At 43.5% G+C, this 21,517-nt stretch overlaps 1 protein-coding gene across 2 annotated transcripts in view; it reads right to left on the bottom strand.

Moving 5' to 3' along the window:
* The window catches only part of LOC137166321 (mastermind-like protein 2), a 65,453-nt gene that overhangs the window by 26,897 nt on the left and 17,039 nt on the right, over nt 1–21,517 (bottom strand). Inside the window, exon 2 of one of the 2 annotated variants that reach the window (XM_067567992.1) lies at nt 17,419–18,465. The exons of the other annotated variant lie outside the window; for it this stretch is intronic. Coding sequence (XP_067424093.1) covers nt 18,364–18,465 — 102 coding nt within the window. The 3' untranslated portion in view covers nt 17,419–18,363. Of the gene's footprint in view, nt 1–17,418; nt 18,466–21,517 lie in introns of those variants that run through there. 2 annotated transcript variants of the gene reach the window in all.

The following is a 21,517-nucleotide window of genomic DNA, read 5'->3' as shown; positions in this document are numbered from 1 at the left end:
GATGGGGTAGATTGCACCCTCAGCAAATTTGCAGATGACACTAAACTGGGGGGAGTGGTAGATACTCTAAAGGGTAGGGATAGGATACAGAGTGACCTAGACAAATTGGAGGACTGGGTCAAAAAAAAATCTGATGAGGTTCAACAAAGATAAGTGCAGAGTCTTGCACTTAGGGCGGAAGAATCCCATGCAGTGTTACAGACTGGTGACCGACTGGCTAGGCAGCAGTTCTGCAGAAAAGGACCTGGCAGTTACAGTGGATAAGAAGCTGGGTATGAGTCAGCAATGTGCCCTTATTGCCAAGAAGGCTAATGGCATATTGGGCTGCTTTCGTGTGAGCACTGCCAGCAGATCGAGGGAAGTGATTATTCCCCTCTATTCGGTGCTGGTGAGGCCGCATCTGGAGTATTGTGTCCAGTTTTGGGCCCCCCACTACAGAAAGGATATGGACAAACTGGAAAGAGTCCAGAGGAGGACAACAAAAATGGCCTGGAGCACATGACTTATGAGGAGAGGCTGAGGGAACTAGGCTTGTTTAGTTTGCAGAAGACAAGAATGAGCAGGGATTTGATAGCTACCTGAAAGGGGGTTCCAGGGAGGATGGAGCTAGGCTGTTCTCGGTGGTGGCAGATGACGGAACTAGAGCAATGGTCTCAAGTTGCAGTGCAGGAGGTCTAGGTTGGATATTAGGAACAACTTTTTCACTAGGAGGGTGGTGAAGCACTAGAATGGGTTACCTAGGGAGCTGGTGGAATCTCCTTCCTTAGAGGTTTTTAAGGCCTGGCTTGATAAAGCCCTGGCTGGGATGATTTAGTTGGGGTTGGTCCTGCTTTGAGCAGGGGGTTGGACTAGATGACCTTCTGAGGTCCCTTCCAACCCTAACATTGTATGATTCTACGATTATCTTTGCAGCAGTGTTTTGAATTAGTATGTTTCTGTCTGTCTTCACGTTTGGAGGTGTCAGGAGTGAATGTCTATTTTCAGTTAGAATTGCGGTTTTCTCAAGGATTTTTCACTTGTAGGTTTTCTGAATTCTCAGCTGTCCTATCTAAGGGTCTGACTTGTACCCTTACTTAAGTGAGTAGTGCAGTTCAGATCACTTGCATGAATAGATGCCCATCAATGGGCTTTACTTAGGGTTGCATAACTGAGCTCTGTAAAATGAATACAATTGGCCAAATGCTCACAGATGCAGACACACAACTTGCATCGGTTTCAATGGGAACTGTGAATGCATATTCAAGGGCAGAATTTGACAAATAATGTGGAGGCAGCATATGTTAGTCATTATTGGGCTACACAGTAAAGACACTGGGTTTTTCAAGAGTTATCCTGAATTTAAGACCTACAATGAGCTTACTTTCCAGCTAGATCTTCTTTTAATTTGGCCTCATTAGCTGAAAACTGTCAATTTAATGCCACACATGATAATGCTTTTATTGTTTGTTTTTTTTATGATCTGCAACAGATTAGCTACACAGAACTTAAACTGGATGCATTAATTAGACCTTTATAGGTAGCCATAATTTTCTTTTCATGTACCCATAAAGACTGATAAATTAATCCACAAGTACACAAATACAGTCATCTTCTCTCTCCCGTTCCTTGTTTTGATACAGCCCTAAAGAAACCACTTGCACAACTCCTTTCTGTTTGTCTTCCTGAAAGGATAATTTCTAATAGACAATTCAACCAACTGCAATATTTTTCCATATATGATGCCTGGGAATAAGAAGCAAACAAGATTGTTTCTTATAATTTAATCATTTCTATTCTAGGCAGAAACTGTTCCATCAGCAATGACAAACAAAAGGGGGTGTAATCCGTCATCTTTAATTTTGGATCAGTTATTTAAAATGCAAGAACTATAAAAAAAATAAATGCAGTAGTTGGCAATTGTCAGGTAATCAGTGAAAGGTGAGGGGTGGGGGCAGAATCTCTCAGAAAAGAAAAACAAGCCATAATCACACTCTTGAAAATACTTCTCACACCAGTGATTAATATCTGTCAGCAGAGACAAAAGGATAGTTTTCATTAAGGGCCAGGGCCCTGATTCAGTATACCATCTTGATTCAGCAAAGTACTTAAGCATGTGCTTAATGTTAAGAGTATGCTTACGTGTTTTGATGCATAAGGATGGTTTTAAAGAAGGGCTTAAGTGTTTTGCTTAAATAGGGTTTCCAACCTGCTACCTTAACTGCCTGTTCCTGCAAAAGCCCCATTTACAAGTACACACAGGCAGTTATGTGTTCCTTCTGAAAGAGAGGAGACAGAAATCAAGTGTAGAAAACACACAGGGTCTGGGACATTCAGACTCTGGCACTCATGCTCTTTAATGTGTAGACTGAGGAACGCAGCTGGTGCAGCAGTAAGTCATTGCAAAGGGTGGGCCTAAATTCTGGCAGAGATCGAGCAATTGTCAAAAGCATTGCTGGCTATACACCAGGTATCTGTGCCTGCAAAGCCGTTACTGCACTCATGAGCCTATGCACAATTACCCTCCGGGGTATCAAAATAAATGCTGACAAGTATACAATGGTATACAAAAATTATAGTAGCAAATTCTCAATCATCGGCCACAAAGGTGAAAACATTGCCATCAGCCCCTAAGTAGCGTAGCTAAATCAAGAAAAAGATTGCAGCATCAGGTGATCAAACAAAAGAAAAGGCCATCAGCTGGTTCTCACGATGGGCAGTACAGAGTAGAGTTATCGGTGCTGGTGAGAGAGAAGAGATGCTATAACAATTACAGGGCATCACACCATCAGCAAAGGGAGAAAAGCAGTAGCTTCATGTACTTTAGCAATAACATCTGGGGGAATTCACTCCAGATAATCGCCCCAGGCTGAAATTTATAAGGGCTGAGGGCAGTTAACAGGCCATTTGGGGATATTAATCTGATGGGAGATACTCTGGAGAACGTAACTTTGATTAAAAGGAGCTGTCTGATGTGATATATGGACAAAGGGTTTTAAAGCTAAAACAGACGGTTCAGAGTAGCACACTGGAGGCTGCAGCACGCAAGGGGAACAAGGAGGCCTGGCTTCTATTACTGACCCTGGGCCGGATTGCCCATGGGGCCTGGCAGCCTCGCATGGGGGTAAACGAGAGGAGAATCTCACCCTAGCCGTGCAACCAAGAGCTGGCTGTCATCTCGGTCTAATTATAGTGGCTGCCAACTTTCTAATTTCTGAAAACTGGACACTACAGCAGAAGCGCTGGAACCTCCCCCCACCTCCTTCTTGCTCCTTCCCCTCCTTCCTCCATCGTTTGCTGCTCTTCCCACCGCCCCATTCCTTGTCGCTAAATCCGCTCCACCTCCCTCCCCCCCATCAGCCAGGTTCCCTCTGCTCTGAGGCTGGGACGGGAGCTGCAGCCCCTGATGCGGTGCCTGCCCGCCCACGACATGCAGGTAGGAGGCGACCCCAGCTAAGCAGGGGTCGGAATGAGTTGATAACTCAGCACCCCGCCCCTCTGCCCATGGTAGCCGGACTTTTGGTGTCCGGCCAGTATATCTGACCGGACATTGTACAGGTAAACCTGACACCTGGCAACCTACGGCGGGCGTTCAGCACCTCCCAGGACCAGGCCCCCAGGCATGGCCACGCTATCTCGGATCCCCAAACACAATCCAAACTCGCATTAAGATTCTGCTCCTCCCCACGCCCAGATGCCAGCACTTTTGCTCAGAGGTCGTGTGTTTTAACTTGACGTTTTGCGTGGACTCGTGGGGCTGGTTTACACCTGGCGCAGTTGAGGAGAGAGGGGAGGAAGGTGGCATCACGCCCACAGGCACTGCCGCATAGGTCGAGGTCAGGCAGAGGGTTGGGCATCCATCCCTCCCGCCTTTGCCATGCCCCCATGTGGAAAAGGAGGAGTGAATGGCGAGGAGCCGTCTAAGCTCCTCCACAACACCCCAGGTTCCCCTCTGTCACGGGGGACAATGAGCTTTCCAGCTGTTCTGTGCTAAGCAACAGGGGTCTGAACGGAGGCCACAGCACATAATATTTAAATATCCCAAAATATTGCGATTAGGGATTAAATCACACCGGCCTTAGCACATTGGGTGTAAAACAAAGTACAGTACAAGGGAGCTGGGGAACATATTGGGTCAAACACACTAGGATTTATTGATCCCTGGACTGTAAGGAATTGACAGAGCCGAGTCTGCCCCATTCCATTTAATTAAGGGGCCAAATCTGGCCCTCACACAACCCCATTGCAATCAAGGGAGAGAGGGCAGAGTTTGGGTCCTAGACCTGACCCCATGCCCTTTGTTTACTGGTTATTTGAAGCATGGTTTATGAGGAATGACAAATGGCACCTGTAGTCTCCAGCTTTGTGGTGACTCTCGCATGTGAACAACCCTATCTGCCAGCTGCTCACACGGTGCCTGGCGCTCGATTCTGCACCCGTTGAGGGCAGGAACTCGGTCCCTTAATGATTCCCTCTGCTCTTATCGGCTACTGTCATTTTAACTCAGAGGCTGAAAAGCCCCGCCCTAAAGAAGAAGATTAATTACATAGCACGCGCTCTCTTTTTTAAATGTCCCCACTGCATTTGGTTATGGGCGCACTGTGTTCTGTGGACCCTGTTACCTCAGAGTCCCGCTGCAGCTATCTAAGACAATCCACAGTGCACTATGCTACCTAATTACAGTGCACGCTGTCTTTAATGCATGACCCAATTCTGGAAGGTGCAGAGTATCTACTGGGCGCCTCAGGGGCTGGTCTTACACTAGGAACTTACATTGGGATAGCTACACCCCTCCGGTGTGAATGGTCCACATCCCTGAGAGATGTAGCTATACCAACCTAACCCCAGGTATAGACAGCGTTAGACCAATGGAACAATAATCCGTCAACCTAGGCACCCCCTCTTGGGCAGGTGGATTAACCACAGCAATGGGAGAACTCCTCCCATCAACATAGATAGTGTCTACACTGAAACGCAGCTGTGACACTAGCATTTTAAGTATAGACATTCACCTGGGGTCTGATCTACATTACAGACCTATATCGGTATACCTACATCACTCAGGGGTGTGAAAAATCCACACCTCTGAGTGATGTAGTTATACCAACCTAACCCCCCATGTAGACAGCACTATGTCGGCAGGAGAGATTCTCCCATTGGTTCCTAGCACCATCCAGGAAGGGCTCAGAAACTCAGATTAGACCCACACTTTTCAATCTGTACTGTATGCCAGATTGTCTGTCATTCTAGTTTTTGCCACCCAATGGAAATAATCTCTACAGCATAGTAAAGAGCATTCTGACACCATTACACTTCACCTTACGGGTCACAAGGGGCCAGTTGGGATTTAATGCCTTTGATTGTCAATGGCAGCGAGGAAAATGTGTACTGTACATTCCTGCAGCAAGATCTGTCTTCATATGGTTCCATTTTTTAATTCTCTTACATTTTAAAAAAATCTTTTAAAGTCTGTAATATAGATGTTTTGAATAAGAATGGATCACATGCAGAGCTGGATTTCACACCAGTTGTATTATTATTGTGAATCCTCAAACATTCAAAAAATCGTGAGTCAAACCTGCCCTCTCTCAAAAAAACAAAAACCAACCAAACAAAATCACATGAAATTGGCTTAATATTCATGAGTTTGTTTAAACAAAGTAATTCATTCCAATTCTGGTTTCTGAGTCGTTAGGATGCAGTCAAGTCTTTTCAAGCTTTTCTCTGCAACCAAAAGACGAGAAACTTACTTTGTTTTTTCAGGAACAGCTGAGATCCTCACATTATCCTTTGTATCCAGGAGCTGGGACTTTAAGTAAAACATCAGATAGTGTGAGACTCACAGCAGAATCACGAGCGTTGGCAACAGTGTACAGGGTTTCCACCACAGGAGGGGAGCTTAAATTATTGCTAGGCCTCTGGACAGACGATGAAGGAGGAATAGGTTGCCTCAGCCAGCACCTTCCTCATTTAGGGTGGCACTGGGCTCTTACAGGCTCCAGCGAAGACCAGGTTCTAGTTGCCTTGCACCTCTGCAGCTTGCTTTGCTTTGGAGAGCATGGGGTACAGGGCTTGTGTTATGACTAAGAAGAGATGCCCGGGAGGATATTTTGATGTTCTGGTTGTCTGTTTGTAGACAGCACAAGAGGATGTGGTATCTTTTAGAAGAATAAAGGGCACATTCCCTCCTCCAAAGAGCTTACAATCTACATTGGCCCTGGTTTAGGAAGAGACAGCAATGGGCAACGTGCTTTCAATTATAACTGGACTCATTTTCAGCTGTATTATCTCCTCTGTATGGGAAGAAACAAGGCCAGTCTCAACCTGAATTTCCTCTGAGTTACTTCCCTCTAGTGCATGGAGAATGGTCCCCTCAATCCTTAAACGCTAATGGTATTCACTCAGCGCCTCCCAACCTCTATGACAGTACAATTCCCCTATGTTGTCCCTGCTCAGATCCCCATCAGGGTGTGCATTCTCTTGGTTAGGGAATGCTTATGAGGTCGAAGTAGGGACGGGTGACCAGATAGCAAGTGTGAAAAATCAGGACAGGAGGTGGGGGGTAATAGGCTTCTATGTAAGACAAAGCCCTGAATATCGGGATATCGGGACTGTCCCTATAAAATGAGGACATCTCGTCACCCTAGGTTGAAGTAGGGGTGATGACATAGAAAGGTGTCATTTCTCTTAGCCCCTGCTTGATATAACAACCACAGCCCAATCCCTGTGATGGAGAGAGCATGCTGCACAGCAAATTTCTGCTCCTTCCATCCACCCCACAGCCCAGGTATGCCTGCTCTAGATTCCCTGTGCTTCTAGAAGTGGAGGAGGCACTTGGGCACATTTAAAGTATAGTAGAAGAAAAACAAACAAGCCAAAACAAAACAAAACCCTCCTTGAAGTTCTGCTGTTGAAACGAGAGACCCTGCATTTCAGAAATCTCCAGGACTTCATCCCTAGCTGCCATCTCAAGAGCGCTTCTTCAGACCCATTTTGAAATCAGCTAGCCATCCTGCTGCCTTCTCTGAAGTACGGCCACAGGGTAGATTACCATCCTTGCTTCTTGGATTCAGGGCTTGATCTTGCCGGGTGCTGGGTGCCTTCACCTCCTGTTGATGTCAGTGGGAGATGAGGGCATCGAGCACCTTCCAAGAAGTTGTCTTCAATGAAGTTCTTTGGTGCTCTTGGTGTCTTCTTTTGTCTGTGGCTGAAACTGGTAGCAATGCTTGCTATGCAAGAAGGGCTTGATATCAGAGCGTCAGGTTCTCACACACAGAGAAGAGCCTCAGGAAAAGATGCTCTAATATGCAAAGCCACTCCAAAAGTTTTAAAAGCCACAGACACTTTTAATTTTTAAGTTGCATGGACTCACAAAACAGTCTCAAATATACCTGCAAACTATCCATCTCAGAAACAAAACTGCCAGTGCAGATACGCATTAGAAAACTGCACTGTGAATGAAACTTAATTGAACAGACTTACGTATCCTTTCTTGGAAGCTTCAGAACAGCAGTAAAAACTGATGTCTCCAGCCAGCATTTAACAAGAGCTGACTAGAGCCAGCTAGAGTTTGACTGTAGCTGCATGACAAATGTATATCATTTTGCTCCCATTAAAAAGGCAGAGACATTTTGACCCTCCTTCTCTTTTTCTTCCAGCCCTGGGTATTTTGTTGTGTGGCAGTAGCTATCTATCGGAATGAGTAACCAGGGTTGGTGTCGGTAGTTTTGGGTGGGTATGTGAAAATCACAGCATAGCCAGCCTTTCATCACACCTGCATGCACAGGGCACAGTCTGAAGATCTGCGGGAGGGTTCATGCCATGATTCTTAGAGCTGAACAGCAGCTTAACTGACTCATTTAAGCTAAAAAGTGAACCTCAGGTCTTTCTGGCACCAAGTTCATGCCTGAAGAGAAGCAAAATCCAGGTGCTTGGGGCTGTTCATAGGTGCCAACGTTGTACACAGGTTTTCAAGGGAGCGTTATCCAAATAGTCCGACATCGGGATGCACTAAGCGGGATTGGTGTAAATTCTGGTGGATTTTAGCACATATATGGGACTTTTCAAATCGTACCTCATTGGTTGTCCCCATGAAGATAAGTATTACTCATCCAATTTTACAGATGTAAAAAGGTTTGACCAAGCCCATACAGAGATCCATCTCCAAGACAGGATTAAAACGAAGGTGTCTATTGCTCTCAGTCCTTGATTAACCCATGAGACCCCAATACTTCTTGCCTTGCTGAGAATCATCAGAAGGTATTACAGGAATTAGGTAATGAACTTACTACATGACTGACAATTACTCCTTAAACATCAAGGTAAACCAAACCAAAGCCAAAGATCAAAGAAAAAGCAGCAATTTCTAAATACAACCTGAACAATGATCCTGATAATTATGATCTCTTAATTCCAGTCACTCTCCAGAATAACATAATGGAACTAATATTAAGAAAGAATAATTGCGAAACAGCTAGAGGGTAATGGAACCATGAATAAGAGGCAGCAGGAGTTTAAAAAGATGAGCTTTGAAGAGACATACCCTGATTGCTTTTTTGTTTGTTTATTAGAATTACAAAATTATTAATAGACAAAATCTTAGCGAGAAGTGAAATCAAATTTGCTTCGATAGGGACACTACCAGATGGACTGAAAATTGCCTGAAAGACCATAACCAAAGGCTAATAGATGGCAATGTAGCAAGTCGTGGGGGTGCCTCATGCGGTAATGCACGTATCAGCGTTAAGGCAAACCACGAGGACAGAGAAATAATGCAAAGGGACCTTGAGAGGATAGAAACATGGGCAGAAATGATAACAACCTGGGATGTAACATGGACATGTGCATGCTGCTACATATGGAGAATGATCACCTGACATACGAGATGGGGAAACCTGGGAAGGACTAATGCTAACAGAGACTCAGGGGTGATAGCGAGTCACAAATTAAACATGAGTTTGCAATGTGATATGGTTCTGGGAGGCGTACTCCAAAGGCATCCTGTCATGGAGCTGGGAGGCATAGTCCCTGGCTGGGGCGATACAGTGTAATCACCTCTAGGATATGGTGTCCTGATCTATGCACTTTTGGACCAGAAAGATGCTGACAAACTGGTGAGAATTCTGAGAGGAGCAACAAAATTACCCAGGTGGCTCAAACCTTGGCCCTGGCTCCGGCTGTGCTGCAGGAGAACAAAGACACAGGGATCCTCAAGCCAGCGTAACCAGCTCTACACCACCCGTTCAGCCCTCCTCTCTGTAGGCAGCACGCTAGGGTGAAACACACAGAGCTCCACCAGATCCTCAGCCCTGCAGGCTTTAGACAGCATCACTCTGAGCAGCCCGGAGGTGGTTTTAACATTATGCTGGGGGCTGTTCTGTCCCTGGCCGGCCCAGGATTAGGGGAGTGGAAACGTGGCTGAGATCCCCCTTCCCTCCAACCCCTCCCAACTTCCTCTTGGCATAAAAGAGGCCTCAGCCCAGGGGCAGGAGGGATTGATTTATGAGGGAAACTGTGCATAGTCTGGCTATGAACAACTGGGGGGGGGGGGGGGCCTGGATGATAACAAACTGCAAATATTAAAGGGTGCAAAAACCAAGCAGGAAGGAAACTTATTTATAGCCAAATTTTCAAAAGTTTCTCAGCACTCCCGAGTTCCCCATCTGGGCCTGTCACTGAGATGGCACACCGGGAGCTGAGCTCTTTTGCAAAACTTGGGTGCTGGGTCCTTTTGAAAATCCGGCCCTTGGGCTGCTGCTGCAGGGGGGCTGTAACCAGGAATAACGCTCCAGCGGTTGGGACTTTTCAGCTAGACTGAACAAAGCACAAGCAAATGCCCTGTCGGGCTCAATCCTTCCCTGCGAAGGAGAGGGGCTGGATGAACTAAGAGGTGTTTTCCTCCTCGGCCTCTGACTTTCCTGATTCTGTGATCTGCAGTGCAGGTTCCCTCTCCAGCACAACGAGCATTCCAGAAAAAAGAGCATTTGAGCCCACATCAATAATCCCCCAAGAACTCTCACCCATTCAAAACAACTGCGAAGGCGGAAGAATTCGATGAACAGATGTAGCCTGCCCCCTGGTCCCATCTGTTCACATCAGAAAACCACCACGCAATCTGGCACAGATAGCAATCTCTGCTCAAGATAGACCCCGGACTGGAATAGCTGGATTGTTGCAGGTCAGGACTGAGACACACTAGCAGAGCTGTGTGGGAAGCTTACATAGCATCTGCCAGTACAACGACTGGCTAACGTCACAGCTATTGCGCTCTAAATACGCTAGCAAAGTCTTGGGAAAATAAAGAACCCCTGTGAGATCAGTTTTCCCCTGCCTAATCTCCCTGCTGACGGAGGAGTATTAGGAACATCTCTTCCACTCCCCAGCAAGTGTCATTTCTTTTCTCCTATCGACTCCTTCTCCTCCACGACCTCTCCTCTCTGCAGCTGCTCCAGCAGTGTCACTACAGGACTGGGTCACAGCAAAGCGACTCACCTACAAAGCGGAATTGACTGGCTAGGGGAATAGCAGGCAACAGATCAGAAAAGGGTTCAGTTTCCTGGTCTGCCAGACTTCTTATGTGACTCTGGGCAAGCTACCGTATGCTTCAGTTCCCCATCTGTAAAATGGGACTGGAAGCACTTCCCTACTTCCCCGGGAGGAGGTAAGGATGAACGCATTACAGATTGTGAGGTGCTCAGATATTACGGGGATGGGAGCCCCACGTACATACCTTTGGCAGCTATCTAGCCTCTCAGATACCAATAGAACGAGTTTGGCCAGCCTGTCTGCCAGCTCTCCCTATAAATGGGGGCAGCCTAAGGATAGCAACACCTCCCCATGTCTTTTCTTTCCTGTACAAACTCAAGGTAAATATACTAAATATATTAAAACTATACTCGGCATCCTGGCAATAAAAGGTGACCAAGTGTTCCCATCCCTCCCAGCAAAGTAACTCAATTTCGACTATTTATTAGATCACAACATATTAATGGGGGCTTCCCCTGCTTTTCCATTAATCGCTGATGTGAAAACCGACGAGCGATGTTTTTATTTTGAAACGGCTTTCTTTTTGTTAATGGGTTTTCTTGTGTTGGTGTTTGTGGAGTGCTTACTACCCTCTGGGAAGGATAAACATCAGGGATTATTTTAGGCCTGCATGACCTTGCTGAACAGTAACATGACTCTTCCACGCAGTGCTGAGAGCAGACTTGGCAAGCTCTGGCTGTAAGGAAGTCTTCTATTGTGCAGACTTGCTTAGCTAGTGAAGCTGAGTGAAGCTAAGAGTGCAGTTTACATGCACCAAACTGTTACAAGGCTTTAAAGAAAGTAACTGACTCATTTTTAGAAAATTAAACAGGATCACAGAAGGAAGTAATAACTGGCCTTAAAGGGATATTGCTGAAATTTTACAACCCTGTGCTTGATCAACACTTGCGATTAAAAAGAAGGAAGATAATAAATGACTTCTTTGAAGGTGGAAAACAAGACGTTTTGTGCAGCTTAAACTAGCATTTGATTTATGGCAGATTTTTTCTAAATCTTTATAAAACAACCCAACGCAACATCTGAGGCGATGTTCTCTTTTTAAACTAACAAAGCTACATTTCAGATTCCTGACTCTGTGTCTGGGTCAGCCAATAGCAGATTCTCTTTTCCTAACAAAATGATTTGTTGGAATAGGCACTGGGATAAATCACAACAGCTGTAAATCTGAATTCTGCTTCTATACACAGGCCTTCTGCACCTGCAAGTGAACTTTCTGCTCTGTGGCTGAAACAAACAACCCCTGCAATAAATAGATTTATTATTAGCTATAACCTGTTGGAACTACTGCAGGGCCCTTGAAATATGTTTGGAGTTACAAACTACTGAAGATTCATTTTACAGAATATAATTATTTTAATGTTGTTTCCACATAGTGTGTTGTTCTTTTTAATCTCTTCCTGATTTAAAAAATAGCAACCACCACTCATTTGAGCAAAGCCCTCTGGCCCTGATTCGGGAAAGCATCCCTGTTCAGGAAGCACATGCTTAACTTTAAGCACATTTTTAGATCCCACTGTAGTCAGTGGAACACTTTCCTGAACCGGGAGCTATATTAAGACAATATAAGGCAATCGGGGCCTGATCGCTTGTCCATTGAATTTAATAGGAGTTGTGGGTCTCTGAATTGACTTCGGTGGGTGTTCCATCAAGCCCCAAGGAATGCTGGTCTACAAGTGTGGCTAGACAGCTAGGACAAAGTCCTACCCTCTTGGGGTATAATACAGAGGGGCACCAGAGGATGTAGGAGACTGCACAAGGTCCAGTACAAAGGGGTTCCTTTGGTTTGCAGAGTAAGCGATCATGGGATAAGCGGGAAGATCCTTTCATGGATCAGTAACTGGTTAAAAGATAGGAAACAAAGGGTAGGAATAAATGGTCAGTTTTCAGAATGGAGAGAGGTAAATAGCAGTGTCCACCAGGGGTCCGTACTGGGACCAGTCCTGTTCAACATATTCATAAATGATTTGGAAAAAGGGGTAAACAGTGAGGTGGCAAAATTGGCAGATGATAGAAAACTACTCAAGATAACTATGTCCAAAGCAGACTGCAAAGTTACAAAGGGATCTCACAAAACTGGGTGACTAGGCAACAAAATGGCAGATGAAATTCAGTGTTGATAAAATTCTAGGTATTGTACATTGGAAACATAATCCCAACTATATATAGAAAATGATGGGGTCTAAATTAGCTGTTACCACTCAAGAAAGATATCTTGGAGTCATTGTGGATAGTTCTCTGAAAACATCCACTCAGTGTGCAGCGGCAGGCAAAAAACCTAACAATATTATGAATCATTAGGAAATGGTTAGATAATAAGACGGAAAATATCATATTGCGTCTTTATAAATCCATGGTTTATCCACATCTTGAGTACTGCATACAAATCTGGTCATTTGGAATTGGAAAAGGTACAGAAAAGGAAAAAAAGGAAAAAAAATGATTAGGGGTATAGAAAAGCTTCCATATGAGAAGAGATTAATAAAATGGGACTTTTCAGCTTGGAAAAGAGACAACTAAGGGGGCATATGATAGAGGTCTATAAAATTGTGACTAGTGTGGAGAAAGTAAATAAAAAAGGAAGTGTTATTTACTCCTTCTCATAACACAAGAATTAGGGGGTCACCAAATGAAATTAAGAGGCAACAGGTTTAAAACAAACAAAAGGAAGTATTTCTTCACACAACGCACGGTCAACCTGTGGAACTCCTTGCAAGAGGTTGTTGTGAAGGCCAAGGCTATAACGGGGATCAAATAAGAAATAGATAAATTCATGGAGGATAGGTCCATCAATGACTATTAACCAGGATGGGCAGGTATTGCTGTTTGCCAGAAGCTGGGAATGGGCGATTGGATGGATCACTTGATGATTACCTGTTCTGTTTATTCCCTCTGAAGCATCTGGCAAGATCACTATTGGAAGACAGGATACTGGGCTGTATGGACCATTGGTCTGACCCAGTCTGGCCACTCTTATGTTTTTATGTTTTTCCTCTTACGGAGGGGACGTTTAGTTGCCATTGAGGCAGGAGCCAAACTCTACAGCTTTGAGAGATATATGGGAGAACCAAAGCTGCAGTACTGCTGCTGTGGTGAAGGTGGTCACTGGATGCTCTGCCTGGCCTCAGGCATACCTCCTGCCCTCTTCAGGGAGTGCAGAAATGAAACAGGATTTCATATTGCTTACAGAAACAGAGGATAGCAGTTCGGAGGGCCACAGGGCTTAGCAGGGGGCCTTCTTATACCAAATCCTAAACAAAAGTCACTCAGAAATGGTTTGCCTTCAAAAGCTTAGATCAGAATTTCTTTTAGAAAATGACTTTTGCAAGTTTATACTGCTATTTTATTAGTTCATTTAAATCACCAACTTCTGGGATGTGCATTTTAAAATATAATTCCTAGGTGCATCTTTTTCAGCACTGTATGGAACGAAACAGTATATAAAAGCATTTAAAATATAAAAGTATTTAACTGGAGCAAATGGATCTTCAGAGCCCCAAGATGCACCGAAATCAAAGAACCAAGGATGAAAGATGAATGCCTCTAGCTCCTATCCTGTTCAAATGCACTCACAAAATACCCACCCATCTCTAGCATCATTTTGAAGACTACATGAAAAGCTGGCACAGCAAATCATGTTAAAGGAATGTAGTCAGCATAAAAATAACATATTTTAAAAATGCTGTGTTAATAATTCTTGGATAGAATTTTTAAAACCTAGGCCCAGGTCCTGCAAAGACTTATGTTGGTGCTTAATTTAGGAGGGTGTGTTGCTAAGTGGACAGTGCATTAACCAGGGACTCCAAAGAGGTGGGTTCTATTCCACTGGTGTGCTGGGCAACCTTGGGCCAATCACTTTGCCTCTTTGTGCCTCAGTTTCCCCTTATATAAGAAGGGGATAATGCTACTGACCTCCTTTGTAAAGCAATTTGAGTTCTACTGATGAAAAAGCACTATCTCAGAACTAGGAATTATTATTAACTTTACACACTGTGAGTAATGGGACTACTCATGGTGTGTAAAGTTAAGTCTTTGGAGGATCACAGCATTCATTTACATTTCACTATTTACACTGCTTATTTACTTTTTGCACTTCATTCCCTTTAGATAATGAAAACAGTCTAGTCTGTTTCCACTTTTTGTTTCTGGAATAGATCACAGGCTTTAATGGACTTGGGCTCAGCAAAATTCTAAGAGCTCCTTTCTGTATAGATACAGGCAATTAAACAGCTCTGTTGGCTTCCAAGAGGGATTACTTGAGATCTTATTGTTTTTACTGCTCAGAATCCAGTACTTAGGAGTAAGTAGAACAATTTTTCAAAGAAGATAACAGAATTTTTGTTTGCATCTCACATACTTATTGAAATACAGGCTTAGTAACGTGCGCTATATCTGTCCCTCATTAAAGCAATCCTGTTCTTTCCCCCTCCTCCTTTGAGTTGCTACACAGGGATAGAGTTCTGCAAGGTTTGCTCACTCACACAGTTGTAATAAGTCAAAGCAGCTTGGCTCACTGCCCAACAAAACACAAACTCCCCTGAAGTCTCCAGCTTTTCCATGGCAACATCACAGTCATCAACACAGCAAACAATTGCTCCAGTCCATTCTGCTTCTCCCCTTCTAGCACAGAGAAAAGGATATCATTGCACCCAGCTCCTGGACCTGTACTAATTATCATCCATGAAAGGAGAGAGAGTCTGAGATCAAGTTACCCTCTGCTCCAAGCTTCACATGAGATCAAAGGAAGGAAAAGGCACAGAAATACTGAACACTTCTAAATGTACTTTTACTTAAAAAGACGTGGCTGGTGATGTATGCACGGTATGTAACTACTGAAAAAAATGTAAGCATAACTGTGTTCATCAAGGTTGAGTGATTTACTTACATCATCAGAACCCTGCTACAGAAGGCCTGATTCTTCTCCCACATGTTGCTTCACTGGGCCAGATTCTGACTTCAGTGGATCTACTCCAGATTCATGACAGTGCAGCTGATTTCTGCCTCTGACCCACTGATTTCAGTCCTGCTATTCCTGACTTACACAGGTGTGGGAGCTTAAGCAAGAACCTGGCTTGCCACTGCTTGCACCTGACATGGTCATTTACACCTGTGCAAAGCGGGGTTAAAATGCCACTAGTAGCATTTTACATCCACTTTGCACAGATACAAATGACTACACAAGCTGCAAGGCCATGGAAGATAAGACCTTTAGGGCCCCAAATATCATTTACACTATAGCCCCTTTACACTACTAGAGTCCCTTTACACTCACTTCAAGGTTCCTTCACACTGAAGGGGCCTTAAGCCTGGTCTATGTTAGTAATGTTATTCCGTTTTAGCTATGTCATTTAGGGGAATGATTTTTGCAGATCTAGCCATACCAGCACAAACCCTAGTGTGCCTGCAATTATACCAGGACAAGCACTTTTATACAGATAGTATGGTCTGGAAGGGTTTTGCTGGTTTAACTATCCTGGCATATTTAAAACAGCACATTTTTCTAGAATAGACAAATCCTTAGTGTAAATGAGAATCAGCCCCATCGTTTTTTCTAAACCACTATATTCAGGTAAACACTTTTTCCAGAAAAAACTACCTTCTGGCCCTTAGTCTCATCTAAAACCACTTTACATCCTTCCAGCCATGTAAATGGGCCTTAAAGTTGGAGTGGATTATATTGACACCCACATTAAGGGTGCATTACACCCCTAAAGATGTGTGAAACACCCTTATTCTACATGAAAATCAGACTCACTACGCTGAAGTTTCTCATCCCCCAAAATGAGTTTTTGGGGGTAAATTTGGTAAAATTCTATTGGGCCACTTTTGAGTCATCTCCCTGTACAAGAGGGTGTATTTTATGTTTCACAAAACTGTCCCATTTCTTTTATTGTGTTTGGAAAACGGCTTCATTGTTAAAAATTCAAACTGCATATAATAATACTCAGACTCCTATCTGGCATTAAACTTGGTGAGCCTGATTCTTATTTACACTAAGGTCCCTTTATGTTGTTCTGGCACCCTAGGAGGCCTTGGCGTGGGTTTAAATTACATGTATCGGAGAATGGTAAAGGGGTCTTAGTGAGAATCAGATCTGGTTTCCTTAAATAATTGGCCTAATTCTCATTCCCATCAAGCCTGCTTGACACCATTCCAGCAATGTAATGGGGTGGGGCCTTAAAATGAATGTAAAGTTGTTTTATACCCACTTCAAGCTTCCTTTACAGTGCCCATCTGCTGTAAAGTGGCCTTAGTGTAAATAAGAATTAGGCCCAATAAATGTTGGGTTAAGGCTGACAAAAGGAGCTGGGAATAAATAAATTATACACAAATGAAAACAGTGTTCTGTGAATTAGCTAAATTACAATGACATCTGCTTCAAGGTGCGTTTTCTAAAAAGCCTTGTTACTATAACATAATGACAAGCCCCAAATTCAGGATCACATCCCTCCTGCTTCATCCTCTAGTGCCACTATCACTATTCACACATATCAGAGGGTTGACCCGAAACTATTTTTTAAGTACGTTGAAAAAACCCAAGGAAATAGTGCTGGTGAAAGGTGTTAAAAATCCAAGTTCTGAGATTCAATCCCTCACACGATCTCTCCAATACAAGTACAATCTGGGCAGCAGCCATGTCTACACTGACCCACCAGTGTACTTCAGCTCCAACCTGGAGGAAAGATTCAATAGCTGGGGGCAGTTCATCATAAACGTCTACCCACTTCATGGCCTCTCTGCTGATATTGGCAAAAAGGATGCTGGTAAGTGCCAACAGCAGCGCTTGTCTTTTTTTATATGGACATTTGTCCACCAAGAACTGAAGTGAGACCACCAATATATTTCACATAGGCAAAGGAACAGCTGTCAGATGCTAATAACCCTTGGCCAGTACCTTATGTTAGATTCTAACCAGCAACCTAGAGTGAAAGATAGATTCCTGCTGCCCTTTTATTAATCGCCAGGGGGATCAAGTCACCCGCGTGGGCCAGATTCTGTCGTCCTTACTACAAATGTAGCCCACTGGCCAGTGTGTGTTATACAGTCTCTGCTGTGTCTGAGCCCCAGAGGATATGAATCTCTTACAGCTCTACCTCTAAAACGCTGGCTCTTTAGCTCAAGCTGCCGAGGCTCATAATTTGATCCAGGGTGATTTTCAAGTAAGTACTTGCATATTAAGGTAAAGATAACATGAGTAAGGGTGGCAGAGTTGCTTTTTTAAAGTGTGTGTGTTTGTGTATGTTTATAGATAGATCGATCTATCACACAGTGGTTCAGTGCTGACTTCAGACCTGAATAATAATAGCAAAGTAAAAGTATGGCTCCTCCAAGAAAATTCCATCCCAGTATTATATACAGCCAGCTTCAGGATTCAAAACATAATTTCATTTCAATATACTTAGGGCCTGATCCGGCTCCCATTTAACTCAATGACAAAATTCCCACTGACTCTAGTGGAAGAACTGGGCCTCCAACATGATCACAGCAACTGTGTTTTGAGTAACCTTATAAGGAATAACATTCACCAATCTGGACATAGTAAGGATGTAATTCCACCGAAGGATTCCAATGACATAATAAACCATGAGAGAGCAAAAGATCAAATGGTTTATTAACCTGAGATGGAATTTCAGCCTTCTTTCCATATGTACAGGTAGAATGTGATTCTCCTTTCACTTACACTGATGTAAATTAAGAGTCAATTGGGGTTACACAGGTGTAAATCTGGGGAGAGGCTAATCAGGCTGTGTATGCACTGTCTCTCTCCTTTGTACCAGGGTAACAGGGACCATTTCCCCATCCACTGTTTACCCAGAAACAGCCCATCTGGCGCTGGTCAGTATTTCAGGTACCCTTGCACACGTCAGTACCAGAAGACTGGTTATTCCTGCTCCCTTCACAGTGGCACTGGCGGACGAGCTCCTTACCATTCTTCCGGCATTTCTTCTACACAGGAAGAGAAATAATTTAACCCATGATAGGAAAATTAATTAGGAGTTCTTTATCCCACCTTCCTGCTCTATGCTGCAATCTCTTCCCACTCCAGAATCAAAATCTAGGCTTAGACTATCAAAGGTGCCTTGGGGACGTGGATGCTCAGTGCCCATTAAATGAAGATCTCAGCCCCATTTTTCACTTGTATTTATTTATATCTTCTGCATCTATCACTTTCTCAGTGCAGTATTTACTGTTAGATTAAAATCATTATGTAAACCAAAGGGTGTATCCACTATCCGGGGCAGTCTAAATAAAACCTAAATACTCAAGTTTAGTTCCATGTCCCTTTCCTCAGGATGGGTTTTCATAAATAAACACAAGCTGCAAAAGGCTCAGAGTATAAAATACGCCTGAGTGACAGAGACCTTGCCTGCTTTCTGCAAACTGGGAAGGCAGAGGACACCTGCCGCTACAACATTCCTGCCCCTGCCTGAGAGACAAGAAAAACCTGTATCTGGTTTCCTGTAAATCACATGTTTATTTTTAATCACGTGCCCAAGGACTACAGCTCCCAGTTTTATCGAGCCCAAGGAGGGCCATAACAGGTGCCCTGAGATGCGCACATTCACCCAAAGTCCATTGGCCTGTCACATCCTAGGTTTTGAACCCTTCAGATATATACATTTTGTGCATCTCTCACCATTTTAATAAGTTTGAAAACTTCTGCTTACGGGACAACGTCAAGTCCTTTTGGCTTGATATTTATGCTTTGTAAAAGGAATCAGTGGGAAGATTTTCATAATTTAAAAACCATTTACATAAATGAAAACAAGTGGGAGGTGGGGTGGGAAGGGGTGGAGGCTCTTTTCCCCACACATCTACAGAGAACCAGAAAGTGAAACTGACTAGAAATAAAAGTGAAACTGACTATAGCCCATTTCCATTGCCCAAACTGAGTGAAATCCAGACAGTGAAGAAACAGTATGAATGGGGAAAAACATCTCATTAATATTATTTCAATTTGAATAATCAGATGTATTATTAGTAACACAGCGAAAGCACTTATTTTCTATTTTGCTTGTATCAATGTGATTTTCTTTCTAAAGAGCAGGAACATTAAGTCATTTGAACCCACTAAACAACCAGTATAACTGATATATTATGTTGCCGTCTCCTCTTTTTAATGAGAACAAGTGCAAGTCCGTGATTCCTCGAACCGGTCTGTGCAAGATGTCTCTTAGCACTGCCAAGGGTATGTCTACACTGCTGGGGCTGCATGGATCAATGCAGGAGGATCAATTGAGCGGGCTGTGGAGACCCGCTCAATCGATCCCAGAAGTGCTCTCCAGTTGACGCAATAAATCTTCCCTCCTCCCCCAAAAAGAGTAAGGCTGCAGCAACCAGAGGGTGTTTCCCGTCGACACAGCATAGTGCAGTGTAAGTCGATGGGAGATATGCAAGTTACACTGACCCTGTCTACACTTACCTCCGGGGCTCCGCGGCAGTCGACGGGAGTTACACAAGCTACGCAAAAAACGTACATAACTTCCGTCGACTTCTGGGCTCCTCTTCTGCGCACCGTCTTCACTGCACTGCACCGACGGGAACCATGTTCCTGTCAATGCAGCACTATGCCACTTGCGAAGGTGTTCTTAGTACGTCGATTTCTGGATCGACTGAGCAGGTCTTCACTGACCACTCAGTCGATCCACAGCAATCGATCTGACGGCAGCGACTTTGCTGCCGTCAGTGTAGCCGTAGCCATTATGTAGCTTGTGTATCTCCTATCGACGGTCAGTGGCAGTTTAGACCAGGTTCAAGTCAGGAGGAAGTCAATGGGACTCCTAGGACACAAGGATTTGCCATGTAGAGCACTTTGCAGGTTCCTAGTCCAAGACTTCTAACTTTTCCTTGTCATTTAGGTTATGGTCATCAGCTCTCATATCTGTGTCTCTACAGTGCATTTCTACCAAGGCACTAATATCATTCCTGGATAACAAGGTAATTGATTGTCATTAGAAATGCTGATACTTTAGATTAGATAACATAGATTACAAAGTGAATTCTCTTTACCAGTTGTGAATGGAGCCTAACGTGTGCCTCATATAGCGACAGTATAATCTCTCTAGTTTTGTACTGCAGACGAGTGGCTCTCAACCTTTCCAGACTTTCAGGAGCCTCATTTGTCTTGCATACCCCCAAGTTTCACCTCACTTAAAAACTACTTGCTTACAAAATCTCACATAAAAATACGAAAGTGTCACAGCACGCTATTATTGAAAAATTGCTTACTTTCTGTTTTTTACCAAATAATTATAAATCAATTGGAATATTAAATATTGTACTTATATTTCAGTGTATAGTATATAGAGCAGTATAAACAAGTTCATTGTCTGTATGAAATTTTAGTTTGTACTGACTTTGCTAGAGCTTTTTATGTAGGCTGTTGTAAAACTAGGTAAATATCAAGATGAGTTGATGTACCCCCTGGAAGACCTCTGCATACCCGCAGGGGTACGTATACCCCTGGTTGAGAACCACTATTCTAGACCACTGCTAATATAACCTTGTACCTTGATTGCCTATTTTATCACTGCTGTGCACTGGGCTGGATTGTATGAATGATTTTTCTGGTACTAGTCATACAGATTATTTTTCTGATCAGTGTGCTGTTCCATTTGGAATATATTCTCTAACATGGCTTCTTGCTCCCAATGTAATTGTTATCCTTCTTTGCATATATTTAGTTTTTTGTATAAGTATCTAAAACCTTGGACAGACACTTTTAAAAACAAATGTAAAATGAGTAATGAACTAATGGTGCAGTTCTCTACATTGCGTTTACCAAGCCCCAGCATTAAAAAAATCATGAGTCAGGCCCCCCAAAATCATGAGATTGGCTTAAAAATCATGAGATTTAAAAAAAATATATATTGGTTTCATTTTGTCATCTGGTTTCTGAGCACCTAGGGTGCACTCAGATCTCATTTTCAAGCTTTCCTCCATAACCATAAGGACCAGAAATTTAATTTTTTATTGAAAGCTGAGATTGTCTCATAAT

The sequence above is a fragment of the Emydura macquarii genome, unplaced genomic scaffold (assembly GCF_026122565.2).
Source record: "Emydura macquarii macquarii isolate MOO-44397 ecotype Brisbane River unplaced genomic scaffold, CSIRO-AGI_Emac_v2 contig_318, whole genome shotgun sequence".
Lineage (NCBI taxonomy): Eukaryota > Metazoa > Chordata > Testudines > Chelidae > Emydura > Emydura macquarii.
The sequence above is the reverse complement of the archived record's forward strand: the minus strand, read 5'-3'. Positions and strand labels throughout refer to the sequence as shown.